We start from the raw sequence: 27,886 nt of genomic DNA on the forward strand, positions 1-27,886 counted from the left end.
GGAGCAACTTTAAATGCATTTTCTTAATTTGGTACCTGTTTAGGGACTTTTAACTTCGAAAGCAATACTGATTAAATGAAAATGCATGATTGTCAGAGTAATAACTTTCTCTTTTCTGCTGCTGTGTTTTTGGTTCATGATTTCATGGTTACAGTAAGCTGAGTTTTAGTTTTATTGTTTGGTTTTCTATCTGGTGATTCCACAGCTGAGTGGTTATCACATTCGAGTACAAAAAGGCCCTGGTTTGCACCTGGGAGGAAACACAAGCAGACACACTCTTAGTGAAGGTGCCAAAACTGGATAAATAGGAGGGTTGCATAAATTATTTTCCAGTTTAAATATGTGCATTGTCCACTGTGGTGTCCCCTTGGGGGGAAGAGTGCAGCAAGTGACAACACCTACCTCATTTCTAGTTCCTCTATACTTTAACTACTCATGAAGTCTATATAATTTATCATTCTAGAGGTCTTAAATATTTGGTGTTTATTTAGCTTCAGTTTCTACTTTAAGTTCATTTCTTGTGTGTTCAGTTCCCCCAGAGTTTATCCAGTTGTTTTTAATGTCAAGCTTCTGTTTTATATGTTTCTCCTCCAGTGTTCGTTTGTCTCATGTCAATGTGCGTCATAAGCAATATTAAAGAAGACTTGAGCAGAAGGAACTATGGAATAAAAGGAAGCAAAGAGGACACCTATGTTAGTCTTTAGCAAAAGCAAAAGGACACTGGTGCAAAGTTCACCAGTGTCATGTTGCTCCTTCTCTTCCTTTTCTGCACCTCTTCGCAGGTTTGGATAGGGGGGTTGCTTCTGCCACTTGTTCCAGCCAGCACACCTGGAAGCTATCTTATTTATTCTCTGGGATTCAAAAGGCCAAATGAAACCTTCACTCAGAAGTCCCACTGAACCTTAGCCCTTTTCTTCTCAACCATCTTCCTGACTTTTATTCCAGTACACTGTACTTACATTGTCAACAGATTGCTGCAAGGTGTGGTCTCAGCATCACCGTCGCACATTCTGCAGTTTGGATCCTGCAGCTGTGGATGTGATGTTCAACGCCAGTGCTGTCCTTACAAACACTAACAGGAGTTCTTGAAACTAGTCACGTCCCTAATCTTCTGTCTGGTGTAGGGCCTTTCTCGATCATATGTCTTCATTTTCCTTAATACTGTCTTTGTGTTCTGCTGATTAAAACACTTTTGAAGCTTCTTAAAGAAACACCATGTCGCTGTAGTTGCATGCTTCCTCTCTCTATTGAATTTTCTTAGCATTGTAGACTAAGTTTGCAGAGACTGCCTCGTGCTACAAGCATGCAGCTCTTTAGACCCAGTAAATAAATACTAAAATAACCCCCACTTTTTATACTGTATGTCATTGTCATCAGCTTCCTTTTTTGTGCTATTCTCAACATCAGTCATTGGTATTGATACTGTCAGTATTTAATCTGCCCACGTCTGCTACTGGGTTTTGAAATTAAGTGCAAAATTGCCGCCATGTGGGTTGCCGTAATACACCCTTATATGGGTTATAAGCCACCAAAGAAGAAGACGAGTGTGACACGCGTAGTGAACAACGAGTAGGTGGCAGTGTCACGCAGCTGTAGTGTCTAGTCTGCTTTATTGAGGTCGTAGAAGAAGAACAGTTGGCTCTACTGCTGGGTGACGTTTGTAGTCATTCCAAACAGGACAGCTGGCTGAATAAAGACTGGACAAACAGGAGAACAACAGGAAGCACGACAGTAGTAACGCTTCTAGGTACAGTAAATTCCTTCTGCTTGTTGTCCTGGTGGTGCTAGAAAGACCCCCGAGTGAGCCTCGTAGTGTAAGACTGAGAAGGCAGGGAGCTAACAGCTAACAGTTGGTTCCCAGTGCTGTTATAAAGTTATCGACGTTGAATCAGCGATTTAGAATGATTTTGCGCAGTTTGACAACAACACTGCTAGCCTGTTGGGTGTTTGTCGTTTGTCTCGAAGTATTTCTAAACAAATATGATGTTTGTTTTTTTTAAATCATTTTTATTATTAATTTATAAATAACCTAATGTAAAGCTGAGAGTCTCTATGTAGTGAAGACACGTCAAACTAGAAGTGCAAGCTGATTGCGTCAAACAATGTGTTTGACAAGCCTTGATAGAGTTGTTTAGGTCTTTCCTCCATACGATGGGATATTGCACATGAGATAAAGTGGCAGGAGTGAGCAACAGTACACAATTTTGAGGCAGAGATATGATTGAATGGCCAGGAACCACTCCCATTCCTTTGAATAACCTGTTATACCATACTGCGTGTATTCAAACCGACACAAAGAGGAGAAGAACAAAACTGTCGATTTAATTCAATAGGATAGTCATAAAGGTTGAGTCCGAAGTGATCCCTATGTGGCATTTCTTTACAGTTATGAGTATATTTTCAGATTTATACTCATTTAGATAGGTTTGCTTTCCCCACAATTTGTGCCACATTCAGTATGGTTTTTCTACAAGCACCAAAAAGGCATCAGAAGTTTTATTATTATCCAGATGAAGCTCAATTTAATAAAATGAAAGCTGTTCAGCTCACTTGTTTTGTCTGCTGAACAATTAAAAACCTAGTTAGCATCACAGATGACTAAGATAGATATAATATTTATCCCAAAAGTGGAGAAATCCTCATTACTACAGCTAAAAATTAAACACAATCTACAGCCTATTTCCTGGTTCAAATGGGTCTTTGGCAGTGACTACTCAAACAAGCACAATTAATATTTAAAGCAGTAGGTTTGTGCATTTGATTTTTTTTAAAGAGTCTGCTTTATGCTTTAAACCTTCCTTTAAAAAAATGGTTAAAAACATTTGTATAACAGCCCTTAGGTTTCAGGATAATATTTAAACGCTTGTCTTTGCCCTAGTAATGAATTTTCTTACTCCTCCAGTGTCTGCCATCATGTTGTCTGATGGGTGCTCATTCATGAAGGGGATGCTATTGGGAGGCGTCTTCTGCTTGGTGCTGTCGTTCCTGGGCAGCTTTAATTTCAGCTCTGAGTCGTCGACAGAAGATCATCATCATCACCATATTTATGCTCCCTCTAAAGACGAGCTGAAACGCCTCTCTGACAGTCGAGTGGAGGAGTTGAAGAATCAAGTGCGGGTCTACTGCATCATCATGGTACAGCCCAAGACTCTTGTGTACTGGGCCACCGTTTTGGACACTTGGAGCAAACACTGTGACAATGCTGTGTTTTACACCTCAGAGGGCTCCAAGGCACTTGAAGCGGTAGACCTGAATGAAAAAGATGACTGGGCAAGGTTGCGCAAAGCTCTCATACATGCGTATGAGAATGCTGGGGACCTGCGCTGGTTCTTTGTGGCCCAACCCACCACGTTCGCCATCATTGAGAATCTGAAATATCTCATTCTCGCAAAGGATCCCAATGAACCTTTCTACCTGGGAAATGCTGTCAAGTCAGGAGAGCTCGAGTATGTGGAGTATAGCAGCGGGATTGTACTAAGCTATGAAGCTCTGAAAAGGCTGATGACCATGTTCAAAGATGAAGGCCAATGTCCTGAAAGAACCCACACACTGTGGAAGATGGGTGAAGACAAGCAGCTGGCCTTGTGCCTGAAATATGCCGGTGTGTTTGCGGAAAATGGCGAAGATAGACATGGCAAGGGCCTGTTCAACAAGCAGAATGTGGTCAACATGATAAAACAGAGCATGCAGGACAATCCCACTGATGTAGTGGAGGGCTGTTGCCCTGACATGGCGGTCACTTACGGCGGGATGTCCCCAAATCAGATGCACGTTATGATGTTTGGAGTTTACAGACTTCGTCCTTACGGGCACGATTTTCACGATTGGTTAACGTTTTATCCCCCTAAAGATTCGGACAACGATTAGAGCTTCAGTTCTTCAAGCTTTACGTGGTATTTTAACTGTGGTGCTTCTGTGACGGCACACGTAACTTTGGGGAGATGTTTTTCTAAAGCTGTTTATAAAACTGGATCCTGGGTAGGATTAACCTTTTTCTGTAAATTTGTACCTTTTGCACTTGGCACAATCAGCAGCCCATTCCTTTACTGTGTGATTGAATAGAAGTTTCATCCTTTGAAGGCAACCAAGACAGGTAACATATCAAAAATGTGTCCTCTCCATAGCTTAGTTACCATTGTATGGTTATGTATGTCTTCTTTTTGGTCTTAAAGGTATGAAGTAATGAGAGTTTAATTATTTAACTCTTTACAAGTGAACCTCTTCTTTTTTTCTTTTTTTTTTTAAGAATCATCTTTCTGATTTGAAGAATGTATTGGAGCACCAATAATCAGTATTGAATCAATTATTGTGCAGTCCAGCCATAAGTTTACTACACTTTTTTTTCTTCTTCTTTTTTGGCAATGTTATACTTGGTTATCTCAACATATGAAGACATTGTAAATAAACAAATTAAAGGCTATCTTAGTGTTAAAACACATTTCTTTTAAAATCACATGGGAGTCAAGGTGAATGGATAAGGTGACTTTTGTATAATAAAAGCAAAATAAAAAATAATTATTAGAGAAACTTAATTTGATTTGTTGTGTTGTATGGGCCAGCAAAGATTTGTGGGAATGGGAATCAACACACTCAGGCCCCTGACAGTCCTGATTGCTCCTGACCTCAGTGCCTGCAACCACACTTCGTGGGCCCCCCGGGACAACAGATCCATGTTATTTCTTCTGGGTTTTATCTTGCTACGCCTCACAAATCCTGGCAGGTCTGGCTAAACTGGCAATTTCTTTTATTGCTCTTACTCTGGTTTTCTCTTAGTTTGCTCTGGGAAAGCTTACCAGGGTTTATCTCTCCTGACAACACAAACTCCTGGATCACAGGGACATGCAAACTCCTTGGTGACCTGAATGCAAGCAACCAAAGTGAGTTTACTTTGTAGGGTTGCTGCGCTCAGCATTGGGGATATGAGGAGCTCAGAGTAGAGGTGCTGCTCCCTCATGTCAAAAGCAGTCATTTGTGGTGATATGGGCATCTGATCCGAATGTTTCCTTTTAAGTTTTCCAGGTACGCTCTACTGGAGATAGATGGAAAAACCTGTTGGAGCAACTGGAAAGTGTTGGTAGTTAGATGGCAGCACTGGATGGATTGAAATAGAGCATATGTTAAATTAAAGAACTTTATATTTTTTTAAACTTTTTTTTTTATTAGATCTTTTAAAGGGGCACTTATTGCAGGGCTGTAAACAGTATCAGTTCTAAGTGGATATTTGAATGTTATTTGATCTGTCATGTAGATATGGCAAGGTTCATGCAATAAAGAGAGGCAGAATAACAGGTCTAACGTCTGCGCACACTGACACGCCTTTGCTCTATATGTAAATATGTTCACATCCTGTACCCTGAGGTGACAAACTGCATCACTAAATGCTGCTTTATGAAAAGGTGAGTTTCTCCAAAGATTTCTGAATTGGTTACTAAGAAATTGTGGTCTGATCTTTATCAGAGTCGCAGTAATAGAAAATAAAGATGATAGAAATAACACATAATTCGTTCCAGTTTCTCTTTCTTTATTGCAATGCTGTAATGGTTAACACGAAAGTGATGCTGGTTCAGTTCCAGTAAATCAAATAAGTGTAAATACCCTTTAAGGGTGTGTTGCAAAACATGCCAAATCAAACACAACGTTTGATTTGGCATGTTCTGCATGTTGTGGTGACTACTTGCCACAAGGAAGCAACTGAAAATAGCTCATTTCAATATTTTTTTAAGCAGATTTGTTATTTAAAATGCTCTCCGTGCAGGCTGGGAAAGGTAAGAATCTCTGAGCTAATCGCTTCTCCCAATGCTACTCGGAGTCAGGCATTACAGTTAAGGAGATATAGGATTTGTGCCCTGTAGTGGTGCCAATCCATAAAAATAAAGACCGCACTCACGAAGTCTGGTTTATGTGGACCTGTCTTCAATCACAACTGTTTTTCTAGAGAAGTTGGAAAAATCCGTCTTTGTGTTAATGGAAGACCAAAGAGGAAGACCTCATACCAGCTTTGAAGCACGGTGGAGGGAGCATCATGGTATGGGGCTTCCTGGTTATTTCAGGGTCTGCATGCTTAAAACGACAATGTTTATGCATGTGGCAACACTCCACTATCTGATGCTCAGGGGCTCGGGTAATATAATAAAACATACAGAAGTAAACAGTACAGCTAAAGAGGAAGTACCCACAGCACTGGGCGGCAGTAGGAAGGAAATGTACTTTGACCAGTTGGGGGATGAGAAAAATTTTGTGGAGCTTCAAGTTATTAATTTCAACGTTCTTTTCCAGCCCCGTTTAATAAAGACAGGAAGAGTCCAACTGTTTGTGCATTTTTAATCAGATTGTATTTGTCCGTAATTACGGCTTTAGATGAAGAGCAGACTGTGTTTTCATGAGAAATCAAATCAAGAAACCTTTATTAATCACAAAGCATTCACACAAACGTTTTCTTGCAACTGCACATCAGAGCATGTTGACATGTTCAAGTTTTGTTTAAGTGGTTCATTTTACAATTTGTTTTCCCGCAATACAAAATGCCAACTGAGATACACTTTAAAGCAAGCTCTTTCTTTTATTTTTGCATGACAGTGACGGTTGATTCAAAGCCTCCAGTAGATTACACAGCTAAGTCTCTAGGTGTAAACAGTTGACTGGCAGCTCATGCTTCGCTATCAGGAGCTCCGTACATCTTCCAAATGGCTGGCGTTATCATTTATACGTCTTCATGTGCCACAGTCCGTCGTTCAGATAGTGGACGTTTTCAATCCCGATTCCCTTGTTGACTTTTTCTCTGTTTGCAAAACAAAAGGGCGGGTTGAGCACATTTAAGGAAAAAGAAGCAGCAGCAACTAGTGAGGGATTTACTCAGTAAAGTCTTACATGTTCTCTGTAGACATCTTCATCACGCCAACACAAAGTGCATGTTGTTTCCCCTCTGCCATGATTGCCTGAATTCACTTATTAAAGACAAACCAATGGGGGAGTTCACATGAAATAGAATAAATGCTTAAACCTAGAAGACAGAGCATCATGTCTGAAAGGATACGACAACTGTGTCAGCCTTAGCTGGGTAGAGTTTAGCGCCTGGCGATGTCAACCCAGGGCACATGATGTTGGCTCCACTCAAGACAAATTTAATGGCCCCTTTGTCTACTTGCTGGTGTGGAAGAATAAAAGGATCTACAAGAAGGAAAAACAACAACAACAAAAAAAACAGAAAGGTCATCAGAAGGCGGAAATTAAAATACAGCGAGCAATAAGCCGGCATTAGAAGGTCTCACATACATTTATGCAACAGTCTGAGGGTTGGGTAGAAAGGTCCTTCTCTCTGTCTGAAGAAAAGCAGCTCTCCATTCACTGTCAGGATTTCAATGTGTTCATGGCTGCAATAAATAAAGAAACAAATGTAGGGATGAATCTACAAACTCAGTTTGGATTCGGAAGGTTGTGTGAAAGTAAATACAAACTGAATGCAATGATTTGGAAATCTTATTGTTCACCACAGAGAAAAGAAAACATCAAATGTATGAATTGACGTAGCAAGATATTCCAAAAAAAAGTTGAGACAGGGCGATGTTTACCATGTGTGGCATCCTCTCTTGTCTTAACAAGTCTCTAAACGTCTGAGAACTGCTGGACTTTTGGAAGAGGAATGCTGTCCCGTTCTTGTCTGATACAGAATTCTACCTCCTCAACAGTTTGGGGTTTTCTATATTCCATTGTGAATAAAATATGGGTTTATGAGATTTCCAAATTACTGCATTCTGTTTTATTCCGATTTTACAAGGCATCCCAACTTTTTCACAGTTGGGTTTGTGTTCTAGAAAAAATACACCACATATAAAAATAACAGATATTAAAATGAGCAATCATACCATCTCACTATCTTCACAGGGTCCTTTTTCGGCATTATCTGATTGAGCCATGCCTCGATGTCAGGGAACTGTTCCAACAGCTGATTTTTGATACCTTTGATCACTGATGTCTTCAGCTGGATACAGTTGGACACATTTTCCTTTTCATCAAATCTGAAAGGAGAAAAGGTAACATGTTTAACACTAGAAAAAAAAACACTGAAACTGAGCCTTAAGTTAAAGTATTTAGTCAATGTGCTGTAGCAAACATCAGGAACGTATGCAAGCATTAAGAATTTGATTTATACCTTTTAAACATGGTTTTAGAAAACAACCAATATCTCTCAACCCATGTTACACATTATTATAGATATACATCGTGTTGAATAAAATATTTGCTGTCAACACAACAGCTGTTTTGTGATCTTTGATCTGGCAAAGATTTCACACTGAATGCCCTTCCTGACACAACCCACATTTATCCAGGTTTGGAATGGCCCCTTTGAGTGTGCTGGCTTTTGGTCCCCATAGCTGGGAGTTCTCTAAAACTAAGTGGATCAGTTTAAGTCCCTGGAGTCAATCACCATAAACTAAAGACGGTACACAAGAGAACTGAAGAAGAGGCAGGAGTGGGGGGAAATTGGGGTAGTGGGAGATTGAAAGTTTTACACTTTTACTACGTTCACTGCCGCTATCTTGGATTGTAAACTTGAGGTTATGATGTATGGTATGCCTGGCATACTTTAGACATGTGCAGAGGAAGAACAGTAGATATATTGGTCAGAGTATGCTGAATATAGAGCTGGCAGGTAGAAAGAAAACAGCAAGACCACATAGGAGGTTCATAGATTTATACTATAAGACATGCAAAGGATTGGTGTGACACAGGAGGACGTGCCGTTTCAATCCCTAAAAGAGAGCAACTGAAAAAAAGTTGGCAACAAATGTTCTCATATGCTGATTACACCCCAGCCCTGAACTTTTCCATGCATTCCTCACAGGAATGGTATGTTTCAAACTCCAAATGCATCTATAAACAGTAAACCTATTATCCCCCAGTACACAGTCAGCATGAGAAGAGAGCAGATAAAAGTGATTAAGGAGGCGTCCTGCTTGGCCTGTTTACTTCAACGACTTACACCTGATTTTATCATATAACGTAATTGTACCTCGATCTGTCCATCAATCCATCTCCCTCGTCGCCAATATGTGTAAGCTCAAATAAAAAAATTCGACTTAAATCTGCTTAAAGTTATTAACATAATGGTCATGGATATTTTCAAAACACTTCTAGTTTCAGTGTTTGAAATGTCACTTTTCATGTTCTTTCAGTACACAGCGACAAGTAGGACCTGTAAGTAATTCATTTAGCTCAGTCATAAGAGGCAAACCACATGCGTCTGCATATTTTCAGACATCACACAGCACCCTTAAACAATCTTTATTTTCTGTTAGTCCGCCGCAGCCTAAATTTTATATCGGCAACAAAATATATCATATATTATCATAAGTCGAGCCTGCTTGTCTTATTAGCTGAGCCCACTTAAAAAATTCGAGGATGCTAATCAGTGAGCTAGCTGTTGCTAACTACAACACTTAAAATAACCAATAACGTACTTTTTAAACATCGTCGTTGGTCGTCGTTACAGCGTTCCTCGAGTGGGTGAAATTATGTCACGGTGTCTGCTTTAGACTACGTTCAGGGAAATAAGATAAAAGTCACAAGAACATCTATCAAGTAAAGCTAATGCAACCCCACGCCTGCTCAGCAGTGGAGGGCCAGCGGTGCGTGGATTGCGCCACTTTGCAACAGTTTTCACGTCACACGGCAAGTCAGGTCAAAAGGCGCGTCATCCTGTTACCTAGGTAATATTCGTAACACAACCGTTTCTCTTATCACGACAAAGTCCCGATATATATATATATATATATGTGTATATATATAGGTGTTGTTAAAACTATACACATACTCAGTTTTTAAAATGTTTATATTATATATATATATATATATATATATATATATATATATATATATATATATATATATATATATATATATATATATATATATATATATATATATATAGCATACAGCATACACTACATTGTTAAGTTTGTGTTTAGGAAGTTTGTCTTTGGGATGAACCAGTTTCTGTCTGAGTGTGTTGCTGGGTCTGAAGTAAGCTGGGATGTCGTGCTTGGAGAAAACTCTCCCGAGTTTCTCTGATACACCGGCTACAAAGGGGATGACAATGTTGTTGCGTTTGTCTTTCTTATCCTGCCTAGCTGGTGTCTGATCTTCTTTTCTGTGAAATACCTGTTGCTAAAATGAAAGAAAAGCCAGTCACCTACCACATATTGTAGCATATTATAATCATTTAATAAAGCAATGTTTGTTGTTTGAATTTTAAGATGGCGATGGTATTATATTGAAAGTCTTTCATGAATTGTAATTTTCCCTCATTAAGAAATAGTTGTATGATAAATGGTGTGTTCTTCATAATTTCATCTTGAATAATAAAATATTGTATCACAGATGTTTATCTGAACATCCAGAGTTTCTGCGCGGTAAAATCTATAATCAATATCGATTTTGAATACAGTCAAGTCTTTCTTAGTAAATTCTATTGGAAAAGTATTGCTGGTGCAATGGTTACTTAGCACTATCATTTCATAGCCAAAGGTTACTGGTTCAAATCCCATGATCATCTCAACTTTAAAAAAAAAAATAAAAAAATTTTAGTTTATATATACTTCACTCTGGTTACTTTAACATTCGCACCACAGTGCAAAAAGAACATTGTAGTTAAAATATTTAACTTTGTTAATATAAGGGGGACAGAAAATCAGGGAAGACAGAAAAAAAGAAACCCAAAACCAAAATGAATGAATTGGAAATTTGTACATTTATAGATATAAAATCCTGCCAGAAATATTGTGAGATATATTACAAAGTAAGCTTTTCAAGCCAAAGTTAAAGCTGCAAGTAATACAATCCAAGATAAATATACAAATCCCGTGCCAAAACTCATGGGTACTTTCCCAGAAAAGATTGACTGCACTCAGTGTGGGAATTACAGAAGGTGCCGTTTGAACTGACGTCATTTCTAAATAAAGAAAAAAATATCGGATAACAAAGAAGCAGAAGTTTGAAACTTATCTGTCCTTGTTTTTGTTGTTGTTGATTTGTTTGGTTTTTTAAATTGAAATTAACTTTATTACAAGTAGTTGACCATTCAAAACATATAGGGCAAACAAACCAAGAAAATTAGTTGTCATGGGTCAAAACAAAAAAAATAATAATAAAAAAGGTTGACTCGGTACAAAACCTTTTCATTCATCGATTGCATTATTTATTTATTTATTATTTATTTGTTTGCGTGACACTTACGTCAAACGTCTAGCCTGGGCGCCATCTTGTGGCCGAAACGGTCACAGCGCTTGGGTTGGTTTAGAAAAAAAGAAACACGCTTGTGCAAAAACTACTTTTGTACAAAGTACTTCCGGTGGGGTCACGGACTAGCTTTTCTGAGCGGATTTTTCCCGTGTTCGCCGACGGCTGTTTTCCTCCCATGTGAGCGTGTTCTCGTAGTTTCTGCGTTTCTCCTGTAAATATTTTTCATTAACAGCCGCTTTCCTCAAACCGCTCACTCTCTGCACGACTTTACGACGCGCTTAGACAAGCGAGGCAAAAGAGGAAGCAATAGCCAACCATCTTTCGTCTCCTGCCAGCAATAACAAGACAGCGACGAGGCTAGGTTCAAGTGGAGCTTCTGTAGTTTGTGATTTATTGTCTGTTTTATACAGGATAGAGGACTTTGGTTTAACCTCTCCGCGTTAAGGCAGATAAAAGCTCTCGGACGCTGAGCTTTTCCCCCCTCCCGGCGACCCTGGAAGTTTCCGATCAGAAGACTGGCTGTTAAGAATTAGTATTCCCGTTTTTTCATGTTTCCAACAGGTTTATCTTCCCCTAATCCCCCACCACCGCCAACCCAGGAGGCTAGACCCGCGGCTACTGATGTCAAAACCGACAGCGGTAACATCACATCTACGAAAAAGAGGAAAATAAACGGCTCGGAGAGGGAAGACACTAGTGACACGATCTCCTCTTCGCCTCCAAAGACCCTGAATTCCTCCTCCTCCTCCTCCTCCTCTTCCTCTCCCACTCCGCTGCACATTCAGAAGAAGTTGAGGTTTGAGGATTCAGTGGATTTCATTGGACTCGATGTGAAAATGGCTGAGGAGGCTGCTGCTGCTGCTGCTTCGTGCTCCAATAACAAAAGCAAAGCCATGTTCCTGCCCGGCGGCGTGGGGCACCACGCAAACGGACTGACGAAAACTGCAGGATCCACCACCTTCTCCAACAGTAAACCCGGTGCTGCCAAGAAACTAGTCATCAAGAACTTCAGAGGTAGACACTGGTGGATGATGGGGTCCAAGCTCCTAAAAAGAAAAAAAAAAACACACCTTAAACTTACAAATCCCTGCTATATCACAATGATATGGTCCCAGCTGGCCGACACATTTAACAGAGACTAGAGCTCATTTTAAACAGCTATCTATGAGTTTAATGCTTAAAAATTGTACCATAACATAGGACAAAGATATCACGGGCTTTGGCAAACTTGGGAAAAATGTGTATTTCCTTGATTAGTAATCTTGGTAACTATAAATAAGTTAATAAGTCCCTTTGATTTTGCTAAATCAAACCACCTGTACGGATAGTTTAAACCTATAAATGGGTTTCACTTTTGCCCCTATCCAAAATCAGGAGCTAAAGTTAAAGCTGCCAGATCTTTAAATATGCCAGATTTCTGGTAAACATTGCTGCGAGCTGACAGCAGCCATCCTCTCTTTCCAACAGCAGTACCTGCAGCATGGAGGGGTGAGTCTAAAGAGAGGGAAAGCATGTACTCCACTAAAATAATTAAATTGGCTTCTCTTTGTGGGGCAGTAATCGTCTGATCTGTTGGCCTGTTAAGTTGAACACTGGAGGACATTATCACTTGTTTAAGTAGAGGCCCATTTCCACTTACATACCAAAAAAAGAGGACTTAGGTATGTGGACATCCCACCAAACGACAGTTATTAATGACTGTAGGTGTACCATGTTCTTTAACTGTTTTTTGAAAGTTTCATTTGCCTGAGCATAAAATACGTTTGTTTATAAAGTGGCCAGGGGAAAAAAGTAATAGTAAACATTGACAGACTATTATTGCAGGGTTCAATGCCATCGATGGGCTGTAAAACAAACTATGTTAGGCCAGCCTCAAGTCCATCTGGGCCACTGGTGGCGTTTCTATTAATGGATTCAAGTAAAGTATTAGATCTGAAATAAAACAGTCCACTTAAAGGCTGTACGGCCTTCTGGTATTTTGATATATTTACCATTAGGTTGAAGGTGTTGCTTTTCATCACAGAGCAGTTGTTTGCAGTGGAGTGCCGTCTGTTCAACATGAGTGAAATAACAGCACTGACTTCTCACAGTCGTTGTTTTGAAATCCAAGAACATAAATCTTTTTTGTATTTTGTTTCCCAGAAGCTTCGGGTCTGATTATTCTTTAAAGACATCAGGAGCCAAGCAGTTTTTGTCCTCGGGCCATATTTTCCCTATGCGTGCAGTACCGTCATGTATGATAGGGGAGATATAGAGATATATAGATATATATATATATAAATTTAAATATATAAAAACAGACTAAAACAAACACTGAAAATGAACTAAAACTAAACGTTCTCAAATAATAATAATGGCATACAGTCAAGCAAAGTGGCTCTGGAAACTAAGTGAGCTTAAACAAAAATTTAAAATGAAAATTCAAGATGGAATAAAAAGTAATAATAAATTAATAAGAAGAATACAACACTGTAATAGCTCTGGTTGTCACCCCTTGATGATCTTTTCTAAGCCAGGAAAAACCCTGAAATCTGGGCTGCAGCACACATAGCAGAGTATCAGTTAATTGTATTTTATTATTGCAGTCTTCAGGCTCAGCCCACACTGGATTACAAGACACCAGTAAGTAACCAGTGTTAGAGTAGCATCCTACCTTACACGTGTTAAACAAATAATTCAAGCTGTAGAAACAAAGGCAGCAAGTTTTAACCAAGACAAATATCAAATAAATAAATATTGTTTTTTATTTTATTCAGTTATTACAGACAGTGATGCTGAGGCAACTAAGTTATCAGATACATTGCTGGAAAGTTTTTTAAAAAACTACCCATTTTGTATATATGAAATATATTTGTATATATATTAGTAAAGATGTTTACTCTGTAAACACTGCGTCAGCCCTATAAACTGTAAACTGCGTTATTGATTGCTCACCCCAACCCATTTTTCTTCCATGAGAACAAAGAAATCTTCACTTTAAAGATACCTGATCTGGAGTCTTTAGGTTTGACATTTTGTTGGTGCAAATGTGTGTCACAGACCCGATGATACAATATTTGGCCGAGTGTCAGTAAACTGAGAAAAACTGAGGTGCAGTTTTTTTTAATACACTAAAATTCATATTGTGGTTTCAGCTTGTATGGTACAGTTGTTATAGATGGCCAACAATGAGTAAATGAAGACTGGGACCGGGTGTAGTATGTGGGGAAAAAAACAGATTAATACTGTGATAAGTACTTAAACCATCTTTGACTTTAAGGTGACCAGACAAAAACACAAGAACAGCAAATCAAACCACAGAGTTAAAAAAAAAATTAAGAAGTTTAAACTGTGAGAATCTTGCACAAACATTTAAAAAAGCATATTTTTTTAAAGTGCTCTCATGGGATGTCTTATATATTTATAAGACAGAAATGAGAGAATCAAGAGAAAAATTTAAAAGGAGTATTGCAGTGTGGTCTCAGCAAATGTGAAAAAGTCTGTTAGCGTTTGTGAACATGAACTGTAACATTTATTTCAATTAGAGGTACTCCTCATTTTAGCAACATGTACGTTACAAAGTGGGGTTCGTATCACCGTGGCAACCTCGGTATTTTGCCCCAAAACAAAACCAGATTGTTTTCATAATGATAACGTTCTTTAAATGTATATTAAAAATAATCCGTAAAAATCTGTCATGTGTGCAACTTGAGCTGAGCAGAGTGAATCATTTTCCAAAACAAGAGTGGGAAAATGGTAATTTTGCGTGAGAGACCACATGCAGACGGACATAGAAACAAGAGAGGGACATCTGTGTTGAGGAACCCAAATTTGGTTGTGACTTATTTCACAAATGAGTTTATCTTTCTTGGTTGGTAAATGCATTTTTCTCTCGCCAATGAAAATTCTGGAATTTAAGTAATTCTAGTTAACTGGGAATTTACCAAAAATAAGTTACAGTCAGTCTAAAAAGTTATCACAGACGTATTCACTTGCATTTAGACAGACTGATTATGCCTTCTCATAATCAGTCCTCTAAGTATGAGTGAGACTGGTAACACAGTTCTGTTTTTGTTTTTCTCACAGAAAAGCCCAAATTGCCCGAGAACTACACGCAGGAGACCTGGCAGAAGCTGAAGGAGGCGGTGGAGGCCATACAGAACAGCACGTCAATCAAATACAATCTAGAGGAGCTCTACCAGGTATCCAGACAGACCCGCTGAATTCCCCCATCTGCAAACAGCAACTGTGCCGTTATCATTATTCCGACAGCTCTGTTTTCTCCCCTCAGGCTGTGGAAAACCTCTGCTTCCATAAGATCTCTGCCAAGTTGTACAAACAGCTGAGGGCCGTGTGTGAAGACCACATCAAGGCACAAATTGATCAGTTCAGAGAATATCCTTTCACGGTCTCGCTCGCTGAATCGCATAGAGAAGATGTTGTTATTTTGTGTCCACTGTTGCCTTAACTTTGTTCTCACGGATGCCCTGGACAGCGTGCTTTTCCTGAAGAAAATTGACAAGTGCTGGCAAGATCACTGTAGACAAATGGTATGTTTTATACTGTTAAAAACTGTTAAACATAGCAATTTTTTAAAACTGATTTATAATAGAGTTGGTCGGGGGGCTTGTAAATGAAATATTACAAACAGAGACAAACTATTCTGGCTCTTACATTCCAAGTAGTGCAACTCAAATGCATCTGTCATTAGTCACCCCCCACCCTGGCCCTGTAAATGGACTGTTTTGCAAATATCACTATCTTGGGTTTTGTATGAGGTTAGTTGTGCAATGCCTGCAAGCAGCCAGTCCAGCAGAGTGAGGAACGCTAGAGGAGATGGAAATTTACGACATTACTATAGAATATCTCAAGTCTGCTACCTACGCTAGTGTTTAAAGTTGAATCGCTACAGGGCATCCAGCTTGCTGGCGCAGTAACGGTTTCTTAATCACACACTTAATAAAGAAGCTGTTTAAGTGAAAGTGATCAGGTATCGAAGGAAGTGGGTGTGGTTCTGAAAACTAGCATAACAAGCATATGAAACTTCAATAATAGTAGGCAATTTACATACAGCAGTATGGAGCAGATGCATCTGTGCTAACTAGAGTATTTGACAGCGAAGAGAGAGAAACAAATGTAATGTTAAAAATTAGAATTTTCCTATAATGCCACCACACAACAGACCATCCAGCCCATAATGATAGTTTAGACATTTCGGGTAGTCAGCAGCAGTTAACCCATGTGTTCTCCATAAATTTACTATTTGCAGGCTATCAAATCCTTCCACTAACACTAATACCACAATACATTACTCTTACTGCCTCTGCAGCGCTCTTACTACTCTAAACAGTAAGAAGGATTGCACAGACCCACTTTTTAGTTTTACTGGCCCAAGGTTGTAACATTAGTCTGCTTGCAGCTAAGGCAATGATTATAGAAATATGTGCACATCCTGATTTCTGACTGATTTCTTCACATCCTAAACAACACATGGATATTCAGGGAATTAAAATTCCCCCAAACTGAAAGAGCTAACGATCTGTTCTCCGTCTTAAAGTGATTTCTGTTCCATTTCTTAACTTTTTAACCACCAACAATGAAGCTGCAACATCTGAGAAATCTCAGCAGGCTTTGTAGGACCTTTAAACTTCATATGTAAGATTGGAGGAGGTCATCTGAACATTGAAAGCGTGATTAATTGTGTATCTTTGTTCCACAGATCATGATTAGGAGTATATTCCTGTTTTTGGATCGCACCTACGTTTTACAGAATTCCATGCTGCCATCGATTTGGTGAGTGATCAGCCATGTTGTGGTTTTAGCTTCGTACTCGGGCTGATTTCTGTTTTATTGTATGGTGAACGGGTTGTTGTGGTCTTCAGGGACATGGGTCTGGAGCTGTTCCGGTTCTACATCATCAGCGATCTGAAGGTTCAGAGCAAAACCATCGACGGGATTCTGCTGCTCATTGAGAGGGAGCGAAACGGAGAGGCGATAGACCGCAGTCTGCTGAGGAGCCTGCTGAGCATGCTCTCTGACCTTCAGGTAATAGGGCAACTCTTCAAATAATAACCCAGATATTAAGTAGTGACGGTCTAAATGTGTTTTTGAAGATTGTTTGGATTTCCTCCGTTTATTTGAACCACAACAAAAGTGTGTTGTTTGCATGGCTCACCTGCACACGGGTGTGATAAAGTGTCTGTTTCCTGTTGTCAGATATTTTTAATGAAACCTGTGTTCTGTCGGCCTCCTTGGCAGATTTATCAAGAGTCCTTTGAGCAACGCTTTCTGGAGGAAACTAATCGACTGTACGCTGCAGAGGGACAGAGGCTGATGCAGGAGAGAGAGGTGATTTATATAACCTCATACTCAGAACACATTCTTTTTATTTTGTCGTCTGTTATCCACGATTCATTGATCAGCTGACTAAACCAATTCTTAAAGTCATTAGTTTAGTAACCCATGAAAAATCCTTGGCAGCTGTTCTTAGAATTCTTGTTAATTACTTCTAACAGAACATCCAACCATTCCCTGGGTTTGTCTTGTCAGATGTGAGGATTTGAAGCTTTTTTGTCACATTTGGTTCTTCTAAGGAATAAATAAGCAACTAATGCCTCAGAAAGGATTCAATATTTTTTGATGTTGTTAGAAATTTTACAAAAAGCCAACCATTTAACCACATGTGGAAATTCATTATAGAAGAGGAGGAACACAGATGTAGCCACTGAACTAAGCATTAGTAAAGCAGAAAGCAGGTCTGGCACCGTAAACGTGTTTTGAGTGAAGCTTTTAGCTCAGCAAAAAAAACATTTGCCTGGTTGAAGCAGAAAGTATATAAAACGTTCACTTTGCAACTGGAAGCTTAGTTTATGTGGATTTTTGGTTGTTGTTTTTTTATACAAAAGGTGAAGCGCAGAGACTTTGTTTTGCAAACGCTCAATTCTTATAGTTTAATTTGAAGAAACTGTAGGGAAAATAAAACTACAAACCTCTCTGTGAAGACTGCCAAATTATCCTCTATGCAAGAAAAACAACTTTTTATGATGTTATGTAATCTTTCGATGGGTAGTTTTCATCTGCATTACAGAATAAGCATTAAAAGCTGTGGTGTGAATGTAAATGTGTTTTTTTAGGTACCAGAATATCTCCATCATGTTAACAAGCGCTTGGAGGAGGAGGCTGACAGAGTAATCACGTACCTGGACCAGAGCACACAGTGAGTGTCGGACTGAAGCGTTCACTTAGCAAATAAACGGTGACAGAGATCGATGCGTAACCTGAGCTTTTTCCTCCTCTCAGAAAACCGCTCATCCTTGCTGTGGAGAAGCAGCTGCTTGGTGAACATCTCACAGCAACTCTGCAAAAAGGTAAACACTTAATATAAGCGGTCACTATATAATAATAAATTATTGTAAAACAAATGAGGGTTTAGCTTATTAAATGTACCTTTTTGTCATTGTTACAGCATATTTTAAACTATGGCAATTTTTTAACAAGATTTTCTCTTCAGTGTGTCTGATTTAAGACATTTTTAGTTTCATATAATGTTGCATTAGTCTTTTTGTTTTTATGTTGTTTATATGAGTAGTAGTTCTCAAACTTGGACCAGTTCTAGGTCCTAAAAGGCTGTTGGGATATAAAGACAGCCTTTTAGCTCACAATATTTGTCAAATTTAAATAAATTACATAGGTAACAGACAGTAATTTCCATTGTGAAGAATTTGAATTAAAGTCAATGAACAACAAGGTTTACAAAAAAGCAGGCAAATCTTAAGTCCTCATTAAAGCAGATATCTAGTGGCCTATAACTTTTATAAATGCAAAAACCAGAGTTTTTTGTTTAAGTCTCTTTGTCTTTCACCGCTTTGTATAGAAAGAGACCTATTGTAACTGTGTGCAGTGATTGTGATGCCATGGCTTCGATATGGTAGCTTCAAAAATGGGTACCAGGGGTCCGTTCTTCGTACCTCGCTTACTACATCCAAGATCAAATCATCGCGCCAACTTTGAGCTCGCTATTCCGGTTCTCCGAACACACCTGTTGTTGACGATTAGTACAGCTGGATGAAGTAATGTGAGATCACTGGGTGGCTTAACAGGGGCTACGCATCGATAGTAGAAACATTGATCGGCAACCCTTTGATTGGTCGGCGAAAATGTCGAAGGAGCGCGCTCGGTATTTTTCGGCAGCAGAGCAAGAACTCTTGAGTGAGGGATTTCAGGAGTTTCAGAGTTTAATTAAAACGCAAGGGAACACTGCAAAGGCTGCAAAAGCAAGGAGCGAGGGCTGGCAGGAAGTTGCTGACAAATTAAACTCGTAAGTAATTTAATAATAATAATAATAATAATGGATTGGATTGATATAGCGCTTTTCAAGGCACCCAAAGCGCTTTACAATACCACTATTCACTCACTCTCACATTCACACACTGGTGGAGGCAGCTACGGTTGTAGCCACAGCTGCCCTGGGGCAGACTGACAGAAGCCAGGCTGCCATATCGCGCCATCGGCCCCTCTGGCCAACACCAGTAGGCGGTAGGGTAAATTTATTATATTTTATTACATTATATCCTCTTTCACATTAGAGCCACAACAGGACCCACTAGAACATGGGAACAAGTAAAAGTGAAATATAAGAATATTCCACAGAATGGTAATATTTATCACTTATATTGCTTTTAGTCTCTTGGAAAGAGACCCTGAAATAATCTGTTTGTTTGTTCATAACAACAACCAAGAAAAGGGCAGAGCAGAAGAAGACAGGTGGTGGTCCTGCACCCCCTCATCAACAAGTTGGTTAAGTAAATAATACCCTCACGGGAATATCGATATCTCTCTATGAGCACACTGTCGCGCTGAGCTAAAGGATCCTGTCTGTCCCGCAATATACGCTGAATTCTGAGGACTCTCCTTATCAATCTTGCACCTTCCGCAATGGGCTGCTCGCATATACGGACAGGACATGGCTGCGACAGACTTCCCAAATCCACCTTCGCTTTTATAGCCGTGGTCTCTCATCTTGATTACATGAAGTAATTTACTATTATTACTCTAAAATATGAATTACATCTGAAATAATCAAATACATGAAATAGAATGATTAATAGTACATTTCCCTTTTTTTAGGAAATGACCTGTGTGTATCTGTATGGAATCAATACAAGAATCAAGTACTGCATTATCTTTAGTTACATTGATATCTTTAGTGGTAAAATATCGCTGTTGCTTTCGTATAAATGAAGCGGACATACCTGAGTGGCCGCGATCTAATCCTGTTTACATAAAGTAAGCCTGCTCCCGAGCAGGTTTACGCTTACGGATCTGTTGCTATGACAGCAAGTCCCGGATGAGCTTCAGAGAACCGAACGATCCAAGATCACGCGAAATCGTCAACAATCAAATCCAGCTAACTTACTTAGCGAGGTACGAAGAACGGACCCCAGGTCTATGACCACTCTGACCAATCAGTCAGTGTCTTCAAAACAACATTCGTGCATCTAGATGGCAACAGGACTATCACTATGCAATTGAACAGAGTCAAGTTAGCAATTGCATGCAATCTGCTTGTGATAATACAGAGATGAACTGTGATAAGTTAAGAGGGAAAAAATCAAATCTGCTGTCGTCTACATACAAAGAAAATCGTATTCACTACTTACATTCAGAGTTTAGCCAGAACATCATGAATTTAAAATAAAAATTCCTTAACAAATAGTTCTCTAGTTACTGCAGGATGGCAGTTTAAATGCAGAATGACATCGGTGCCGAGTAACTTTGATGCGGAATTCTGGGAATATAACCAGAATGCAACCAGTTAAGTCGAGTCCTCTATTGCAAATAGATGGACCTCAAGCGATTTTCACTCATCTGCGCAGACTGACTGATACTGATTGCAACATGTTTGCAATCTGCATGAAAAATTAGACTGCAGTTATTTGTAAACCTTTGGCAATCAGTCTGAGAGTGATTCCAATGAATCCAGTCGGTGGGAATGAAATTAAAGTCAACCTGCTGTCCTAGTTTTTTTACTCTTAGTGAAGCATAAGTGACTGTTCTGGAAGTACCTGATATGTGACTGTCTTGTCTGAACCTCATACTGAGTCTTGATTGACCTCTAGCTGTTATTTGAAACTTGCAGGTCTGACCAACCTGCTGGATGAGAACAGAATTCAGGATCTGTCTCTCCTCTATCAGCTCTTCAGTCGAGTGCGTGGTGGCGTTAGCGTGCTCCTGCAGCACTGGATAGAATACATAAAGGTATGGCAGCTTTTAAATGAAAGACTGAAGAGAAGACAGAATCAATTCACTGTTTTAATTGTTTTTAATGTCTTGAAAATACAAATTCAGGCTTTTGGAAGCACGATCGTAATCAATCCGGAAAAAGACAAAACCATGGTGCAGGAGTTGCTGGACTTTAAAGATAAAGTGGATCTAATCATCGACGTGTGTTTCATGAAGAATGAGAAATTTGTTAATGCCATGAAGGAAGCTTTTGAAACATTCATCAACAAACGGCCAAATAAACCTGCAGAGCTCATAGGTCTGTAACTAAGCATGTTCCCCATTCATAACTGCCACACAGTGAAGAGAAAAATAATAACAATCAACAACAATAATTCTGCCAACATGATAATAATCAACATTTCTCTATAGCAAAACATGTGGATTCAAAGCTGAGGGCAGGAAACAAAGAGGCCACGGATGAAGAGCTGGAGAAGATGCTGGATAAGATCATGATTATCTTTAGATTCATCTATGGTAATGTTTACTGTAACAGTTGTGTAAGTACAGTACTTTGTCCTTTGTGCGGCCTTTATTGTGAGACTTTGATGTCCTTGCAGGAAAAGATGTTTTCGAGGCGTTTTACAAAAAGGACCTGGCTAAGAGGTTGCTGGTTGGAAAAAGTGCTTCTGTTGATGCTGAAAAATCAATGCTGTCAAAGCTTAAACACGGTCAGTTTTCATAGCTTAGTGCCATTTCTTAGCACGTGTGCACACAGGCGCTACATGATGGAATCCTGACAGTGACTGATTGAACTTTGACTCACAACATTTGTTTTTCAGAATGTGGAGCAGCGTTCACCAGCAAGTTGGAGGGGATGTTCAAGGACATGGAGCTTTCTAAGGACATCATGGTGCAGTTCAAACAGGTAACACTTTGCCTACATAAATAGGCAAAAATGACATTTTGGAAAAGGTTTTGTTCACACATATTGAAGCATTACATGGTGAAAAAAGACAAATCTTTTCATTGAAGTTTTATCAAAAAGAAAAAAATTGCCGACAATGCAACCAAAGTGTTAGCCTACCTTTGCTTTCCCTGAGGGCTTGAAATATAGACATTGTAAGATGTAATTCAACTGTCAGCATAACATAAAACCTGGGGCACATTCAGTCTGAGAATAGTGTCTGGTTTGCACCAGTTCTCCAGTTAAACAACGTGTTTCATGGAAGAGGTGTGAGACAGTAGGCAGCTGGCTTAATGTACGTTTTGTTTTGTGGGTGCGTCAGAAAGACAACCACCAACTACAGTCAGCCAGGACGGATGTGCATATAAACTCTGACGTATTAAAATGCAGACAACAAACTTTCCCTGCTATTGATGCAGAATTAATACATAAGGCGCACTGAATCATTTTTTTGAGGGGAAAAAACTGTATGTATAAAGATGAATAAAAACTGAAAGTATTAACATTAAAGTATTGCAAAGTATCTGACATGTATAAAGGAAACAGAGCGGGAGGATGATAAACACAAATAGAGCCATTTATAATAGAAGTATCTTTGTAATACCTGGTTACTAAAATAGCTCTGTAAACGAGGGTTTGGTGAAATTAGTTTCCAGTGTTGTAAAATTCAGTTTCTTCATATAATTACAGTCTGGTTTGATTTTCTGTCTTCAGACTTGTGTAATTACAATAAAACTGAAAGGGTGGACCCTCACCAACACTGCCTGTTTTCAGTCTAAAATCCTGCTAATGGATTCAGTTTCCTGCTAGTTTCAGTTTACTAAGATTAAAACTTCTTTGTGGGTAGATAAACTCATGTCTTTGTATTTCTGTAGTATATGCAGTGCCAAAACATTCCCGGCAATATCGAGCTGACAGTGAATATCCTCACTATGGGCTACTGGCCAACGTACGTCCCTATGGAAGTGCACCTGCCACCTGAGGTTAGTCCTGAGCAAATACTGAGGGTTGATTTTGTACTTTTCAATATAACGAGCGTCGCTTTGTAACACCTCTCTTATCTTTGTCCAGATGGTGCGACTGCAGGAGATCTTCAAGACTTTCTACCTGGGCAAACACAGTGGCAGGAAGCTGCAGTGGCAGTCGACGTTAGGCCACTGTGTCTTAAAAGCTGAATTTAAAGAGGTTTGAACTCTTTTCTAAGAATGACCTTGTGTGTTTTGCTCACTCAGTGAGCCAAGTTTAATGCTAATCGTCTTGATGTTTCTTGCAAAAGGGCAAGAAGGAGCTGCAGGTGTCACTTTTCCAAACCCTTGTCTTACTGATGTTTAATGAGGGAGAGGAGTTCACCCTGGAAGAGATCAAAGTGGCAACAGGAATAGGTTTGTATTAACACATTAAAGCACTTTTTCATGAAGAAATGGCATCCTCTATTTTTTTCCCAGCCACACTGATCTTTGGGCCTTTCCACAGAGGACAGTGAGCTACGGCGGACTCTTCAGTCACTTGCATGTGGTAAAGCACGTGTCCTCACCAAAATCCCAAAAAGCAAAGATGTAGAAGATGGGGACAAGTTTTCCTGCAATGACGACTTCAAACACAAGCTGTTCAGGATCAAAATAAACCAGATCCAGATGAAAGAAACAGTATGTTTGCTCTCACCGTATTTTTCTAAATTATCTTTCAAGGATCGGAAAATTATTTTTAACTCGCCTCTTTTACTCAGGTGGAGGAGCAAGCCAGCACCACAGAAAGAGTCTTTCAGGATCGTCAGTACCAGATCGATGCTGCCATTGTGCGGATCATGAAGATGAGGAAGACTCTGACCCATAATCTTTTGATGTCTGAAGTGTACAGTCAGCTGAAGTTCCCCGTCAAGGTGATAATCACAAATGATTTTCTGTTTTGTTTTTTTTTCTTTTTACCACTCGGTCGTAAAAGCTGATGGGGAATGCCATCACCAGGTGCGGACACCAAAGTTTGTGAATGTGATAACTCGAGTATGAGTCAGCGTAGGGCCTTAAAATTGACACCATAAGTGTATCTACGAGCTTGACCTCAGGTCAAGTTTTCTGAAAATCTCGTGAATGCAATAACTTGAGAACGTAGGATTTTAAAATTGATACCATAGGTGTAACTACTACAAGTCTCAGATGAATTTGAATCTCAGTGACCTCGAACTGAAGGTCTAGTTTTCTGAAAATCTTGTAAATGCAATAACTTGAAAATAAGCCAATTTTAAGTTGATAGGTGTGTCCACTAGGAGGCTGAAATAGCACTGGTAGTTGCCAGTATTTTTAACATACAGAAGGACTACACTGGGTTTAATGCATGATCTAGTAGTAGAAATAATGAGAAGTGAATGTAGCTTTTGAAACCTTCCAAGCTGTGGGGCTTCCTACATGTGAATATTGTATTGGGTATTCACTACTTTCACTTACCATTTCAGTCCCTCTCCTTTTTCGTCTACTTTCAGTCCTCCAGTAAAGGAAGTTTCTTTCATTTGCTGGACAGACCCCCGCTCTTCCACAGTCGACAATTTCAGCTAAACTAGATCTAACCAAAAAAAAAACCCACTAGGACTTGGCCAGACAGCAGTGACGCTTCGATGTGACAGATTGCTGATTCGGTTTAAAAGTTTGCTTGGACATGATAGGGGGTGACTTCAGTGTTTACCACAAAGAGGAAGGAGTGGGGAAAAATAGTCAGAGATCAAGAAGCCAAAATGAGAAGCCGAGATAGTGGCTGCATTGAAAGTTTCACTTCACGGCAAAGAAGTTCTCTGTATTTTAACACGTTTGCTCTTCACGTACAGGATAAAAGATGCAGTCATGTGAAAAAGTTTTCAGGGGACTCTCTCCATTCCTATAAAGATGCACTTTTTCACATGATTGTCAGGTCACCCATTGGTTTTGAGTTTTGCATTTAAAAGCTTTAACTTTGGTGTTTTTTGTCCACTGTAGTGTTCATTTTATTCTTTTTTTTTTTTTTTTTTTCATAAGAACTATAAGCTGCAACCATATGCAGTACCAGTGTGCCGCACAGACACAAATAGTTCTACATGAGAATTTTTTTGTTTGTTTGTTTATCTACAAGGCTGTAAATCTGTTTTTAATGCTGAAAAGTTGGGCATTTTAAGATGTGACTCTATAGGAATTGGCTTGCTTTGAGTGCCAGCCTCAGGTGACCACTAGAGGAACTGTACAGTCTGGAATTTCCATGGTTGTTTTTTTTTTGTTTTTGTTTTTTTAAAGAAGCAGCTACGTCACAAACAAGAGTGTCAAGAGACCAGTTGTCTCACATGTTTTTGATCCTGCTAAAACATGGGGTGGCTGTAGCTCAGGCGGCAGAGCAGGTCAGCCACTAATCAGAAGGTCGGTGGTTTGATCCCAGGCTGCCTCCTAGCTGCATGCCAAATATCCTTGGGCAAGATACTAACCCCATGTTTGCCTACTGGTGGTGGTCAGAGGGCCCGGTGGCGCCAGTGTCCGGCAGCCTCGCCTCTGTCAGTGCGCCCCCTACAATGTAGCTTGCCAGTGTGTGAGTGTGTGAATGGGTGAATGACTGAATGTAGCTTTGGGGTCCTTAGGGACTGAGTAAAGCGCTATAGATAATGGTCTCCATAGCTCTGTGTAGGAACAATGTTAGACGCTGCTGTTACGCTGTGTTGACCAAATTTAGAATATGACTCTTAGGGGATCGGGGTTTTAAACTTTGGCAGTGTTTAATATCAGCATCCTCCAGTGCAGGGGTCCCCAATCCCAGTCCACATGAGCCGGTGTCCCTGCAGGTTTTAGATCTCACCCTGGGTCGACACACCTGGATCACATGATCACATGAAATTACCAGGCCTCTGGAGAACTTCAAGACATGTTGAGAAGGTAATTTCTCCATTTAAATCAGCTGTGATGGATCAAGGACACATCTAAAACCTGCAGGGACACCGGCCCTCGTGGACTGGGATTGGGGACCCCTGCTCCAGTGTAACAGCGTGTATCAAATAGGGGGGAAACTAACAAAAAAAACTATAACCTTTATGCAGGTCTAGAGGAAAAGGAGAAGGTGTTTTAATTTACTTTTTATTTTATGATAAATTTTGGGAAGACTAACATGAATCTGCCTTTTCACTTCTGTTTTTTTTCTATATCACACCTCAAAATATAGCTTGAAATGCTGGCATGTTTTTCATGTTTTAACTCGTGCCTCCTGTCTGTCCTCTCCTCTCAGCCTGCTGACTTGAAAAAGAGGATAGAGTCTCTTATTGACAGGGACTACATGGAGCGTGACAAGGAGAACTCCAACCAGTACAACTATGTGGCTTAGATGAAAGAAAGGTGGATGCAGGTGGTCCAGTCAGGATGAAAGCCGTTCTGAGTGCTCGGTCTCTTAAATCGTCTGCTCCAGTGGATGTTATCCATTATCATCTTCAACCCAGCGACCGACAACTGAATGGCTATAGCTCCACAGGGTTTTTCGTCAGGGGTCTTGTGATCCTGTGGACTGCATGCCTATTGAAAAGAGAATATTGTCCATATTTGTCAGTGCCTCTGAGAGAGCTGGGACAAAGAAGACACACAGATATTGTTCAGTTTGCTCTTTTTTTTTTTTTAAATGGAGAGGAAAAGTATTTATTTTCAAACTTAGATTCTTCTTTGTCCTTGGTTTGCATCAATATGCTCTTTGTTATCAAGTCACTATTTTTTTTCTTCCTTTTTGTTCATCCAGTATCCCAGGCAAATGCTAACACACCTAACAATGCTCTAAATGTACCACATGTTTGAGAGAGAAAAAAGGATAAAAATTAAACTGATGCTTGTTTCTTTTGTCAGTGTCAAAAGTGGGACTAACATTTAAAGTAGGGAACTGGAAATTTTGGGAATTTCTGTGGCAAATGTGTGATCCTGCATCAGCAAAGTTTTACAGTTTCAAGGCCATGTAGCCCAGTGATATAGCGATGTTTGTAATCACACAAAATGTGCCAAAAATGGAGCACTTCTTGTTGTTATAGGCTATAATGAAGCTGCTAAGGCAGCCCACTTGTATAAGTAAACACATTTAAGTTTCTCTTTTGCTTTTTCTTTGAAGGTCATTTTTGTACATGCACCACAAAGCATTTTAAATAATCTGACATGGCAGTCCACTTTGTGTTAGGTTTTTGATGACCCTTAGTAAAAGCACAATACGATGAGAGTCCACATTCAATGTCATTACTACACACTTTTTTTCTTAAGTCTCCCTATCAGGCTTACTGAAAAGTGGATGGAAAACGCCTCAACATATGAGGCAGACAATGATTGATCAGATATGCCGTTGTTTGTATGAGTCTGTTAGATTTCTTCAGATTAAAATAACTGTTTCAGTGGGTTATGTCATGTTCAATCACTGGTTTTCAAACACGTGTAATTATATTTAGGGTGACCAGATCCCAACTATTTCAGCGTATGACTATGTGAGGCTGGGTACTAAAGCTGGAAAGAGAGT

The 27,886-nt window shown here is 39.6% G+C and overlaps 3 protein-coding genes across 3 annotated transcripts; 2 read left to right on the plus strand and 1 right to left on the minus strand.

Annotated features, from left to right (window-relative positions):
* Positions 1 to 1,556: 1,556 nt before the first annotated feature.
* Positions 1,557 to 4,532, plus strand: c1galt1c1 (C1GALT1-specific chaperone 1). The gene is made up of 2 exons (XM_082549800.1): positions 1,557 to 1,747; positions 2,903 to 4,532. The coding sequence occupies exon 2, from the start codon at positions 2,914 to 2,916 to the stop codon at positions 3,865 to 3,867; it is 954 nt and encodes a 317-aa protein (XP_082405926.1). The 5' UTR covers positions 1,557 to 1,747; positions 2,903 to 2,913; the 3' UTR covers positions 3,868 to 4,532.
* A 1,775-nt stretch (positions 4,533 to 6,307) lies between these two features.
* mcts1 (MCTS1 re-initiation and release factor) lies at positions 6,308 to 9,661 on the minus strand. Its single transcript, XM_082549808.1, has 6 exons — positions 9,459 to 9,661; positions 7,863 to 8,015; positions 7,273 to 7,370; positions 7,034 to 7,167; positions 6,868 to 6,935; positions 6,308 to 6,778 (listed from the first exon to the last, which is right to left on the minus strand). The coding sequence occupies exons 1-6, from the start codon at positions 9,467 to 9,469 to the stop codon at positions 6,697 to 6,699; spliced, it is 546 nt and encodes a 181-aa protein (XP_082405934.1). The 5' UTR covers positions 9,470 to 9,661; the 3' UTR covers positions 6,308 to 6,696.
* Positions 9,662 to 11,288: 1,627 nt separating this feature from the next.
* cul4b (cullin 4B) lies at positions 11,289 to 27,768 on the plus strand. Its single transcript, XM_082549768.1, has 20 exons — positions 11,289 to 12,252; positions 15,304 to 15,419; positions 15,509 to 15,612; positions 15,698 to 15,767; positions 16,937 to 17,010; positions 17,100 to 17,262; positions 17,476 to 17,565; positions 18,351 to 18,433; positions 18,517 to 18,584; positions 21,356 to 21,474; positions 21,565 to 21,757; positions 21,871 to 21,975; positions 22,059 to 22,169; positions 22,281 to 22,366; positions 23,281 to 23,388; positions 23,477 to 23,590; positions 23,682 to 23,787; positions 23,879 to 24,051; positions 24,132 to 24,284; positions 26,633 to 27,768. The coding sequence occupies exons 1-20, from the start codon at positions 11,787 to 11,789 to the stop codon at positions 26,726 to 26,728; spliced, it is 2,598 nt and encodes an 865-aa protein (XP_082405894.1). The 5' UTR covers positions 11,289 to 11,786; the 3' UTR covers positions 26,729 to 27,768.
* The last annotated feature ends 118 nt before the right edge of the window (positions 27,769 to 27,886 follow it).

This window comes from Aulonocara stuartgranti (genome assembly GCF_965226115.1).
Source record: "Aulonocara stuartgranti genome assembly, chromosome: 2".
Classification (NCBI taxonomy): domain Eukaryota; kingdom Metazoa; phylum Chordata; class Actinopteri; order Cichliformes; family Cichlidae; genus Aulonocara; species Aulonocara stuartgranti.

Bases quoted from the DNA above. Each gene is read 5' to 3' on its own strand.
- c1galt1c1 (XM_082549800.1), top strand. From the start codon at position 2,914: ATGTTGTCTGATGGGTGCTCATTCATGAAGGGGATGCTATTGGGAGGC.
- mcts1 (XM_082549808.1), bottom strand. The intron at 7,371-7,862 runs GTATGATTGCTC...TATTTATTGCAG, and splicing joins CCTGTGAAGATAGTGAGATG to CCATGAACACATTGAAATCC. The intron at 7,168-7,272 runs GTATGTGAGACC...TCCTTCTTGTAG, and splicing joins CCTCAGACTGTTGCATAAAT to ATCCTTTTATTCTTCCACAC.
- cul4b (XM_082549768.1), top strand. From the start codon at position 11,787: ATGTTTCCAACAGGTTTATCTTCCCCTAATCCCCCACCACCGCCAACC. The intron at 18,434-18,516 runs GTGAGTGTCGGA...TCCTCCTCTCAG, and splicing joins TACCTGGACCAGAGCACACA to AAAACCGCTCATCCTTGCTG. The intron at 23,788-23,878 runs GTTTGTATTAAC...GCCTTTCCACAG, and splicing joins CAAAGTGGCAACAGGAATAG to AGGACAGTGAGCTACGGCGG.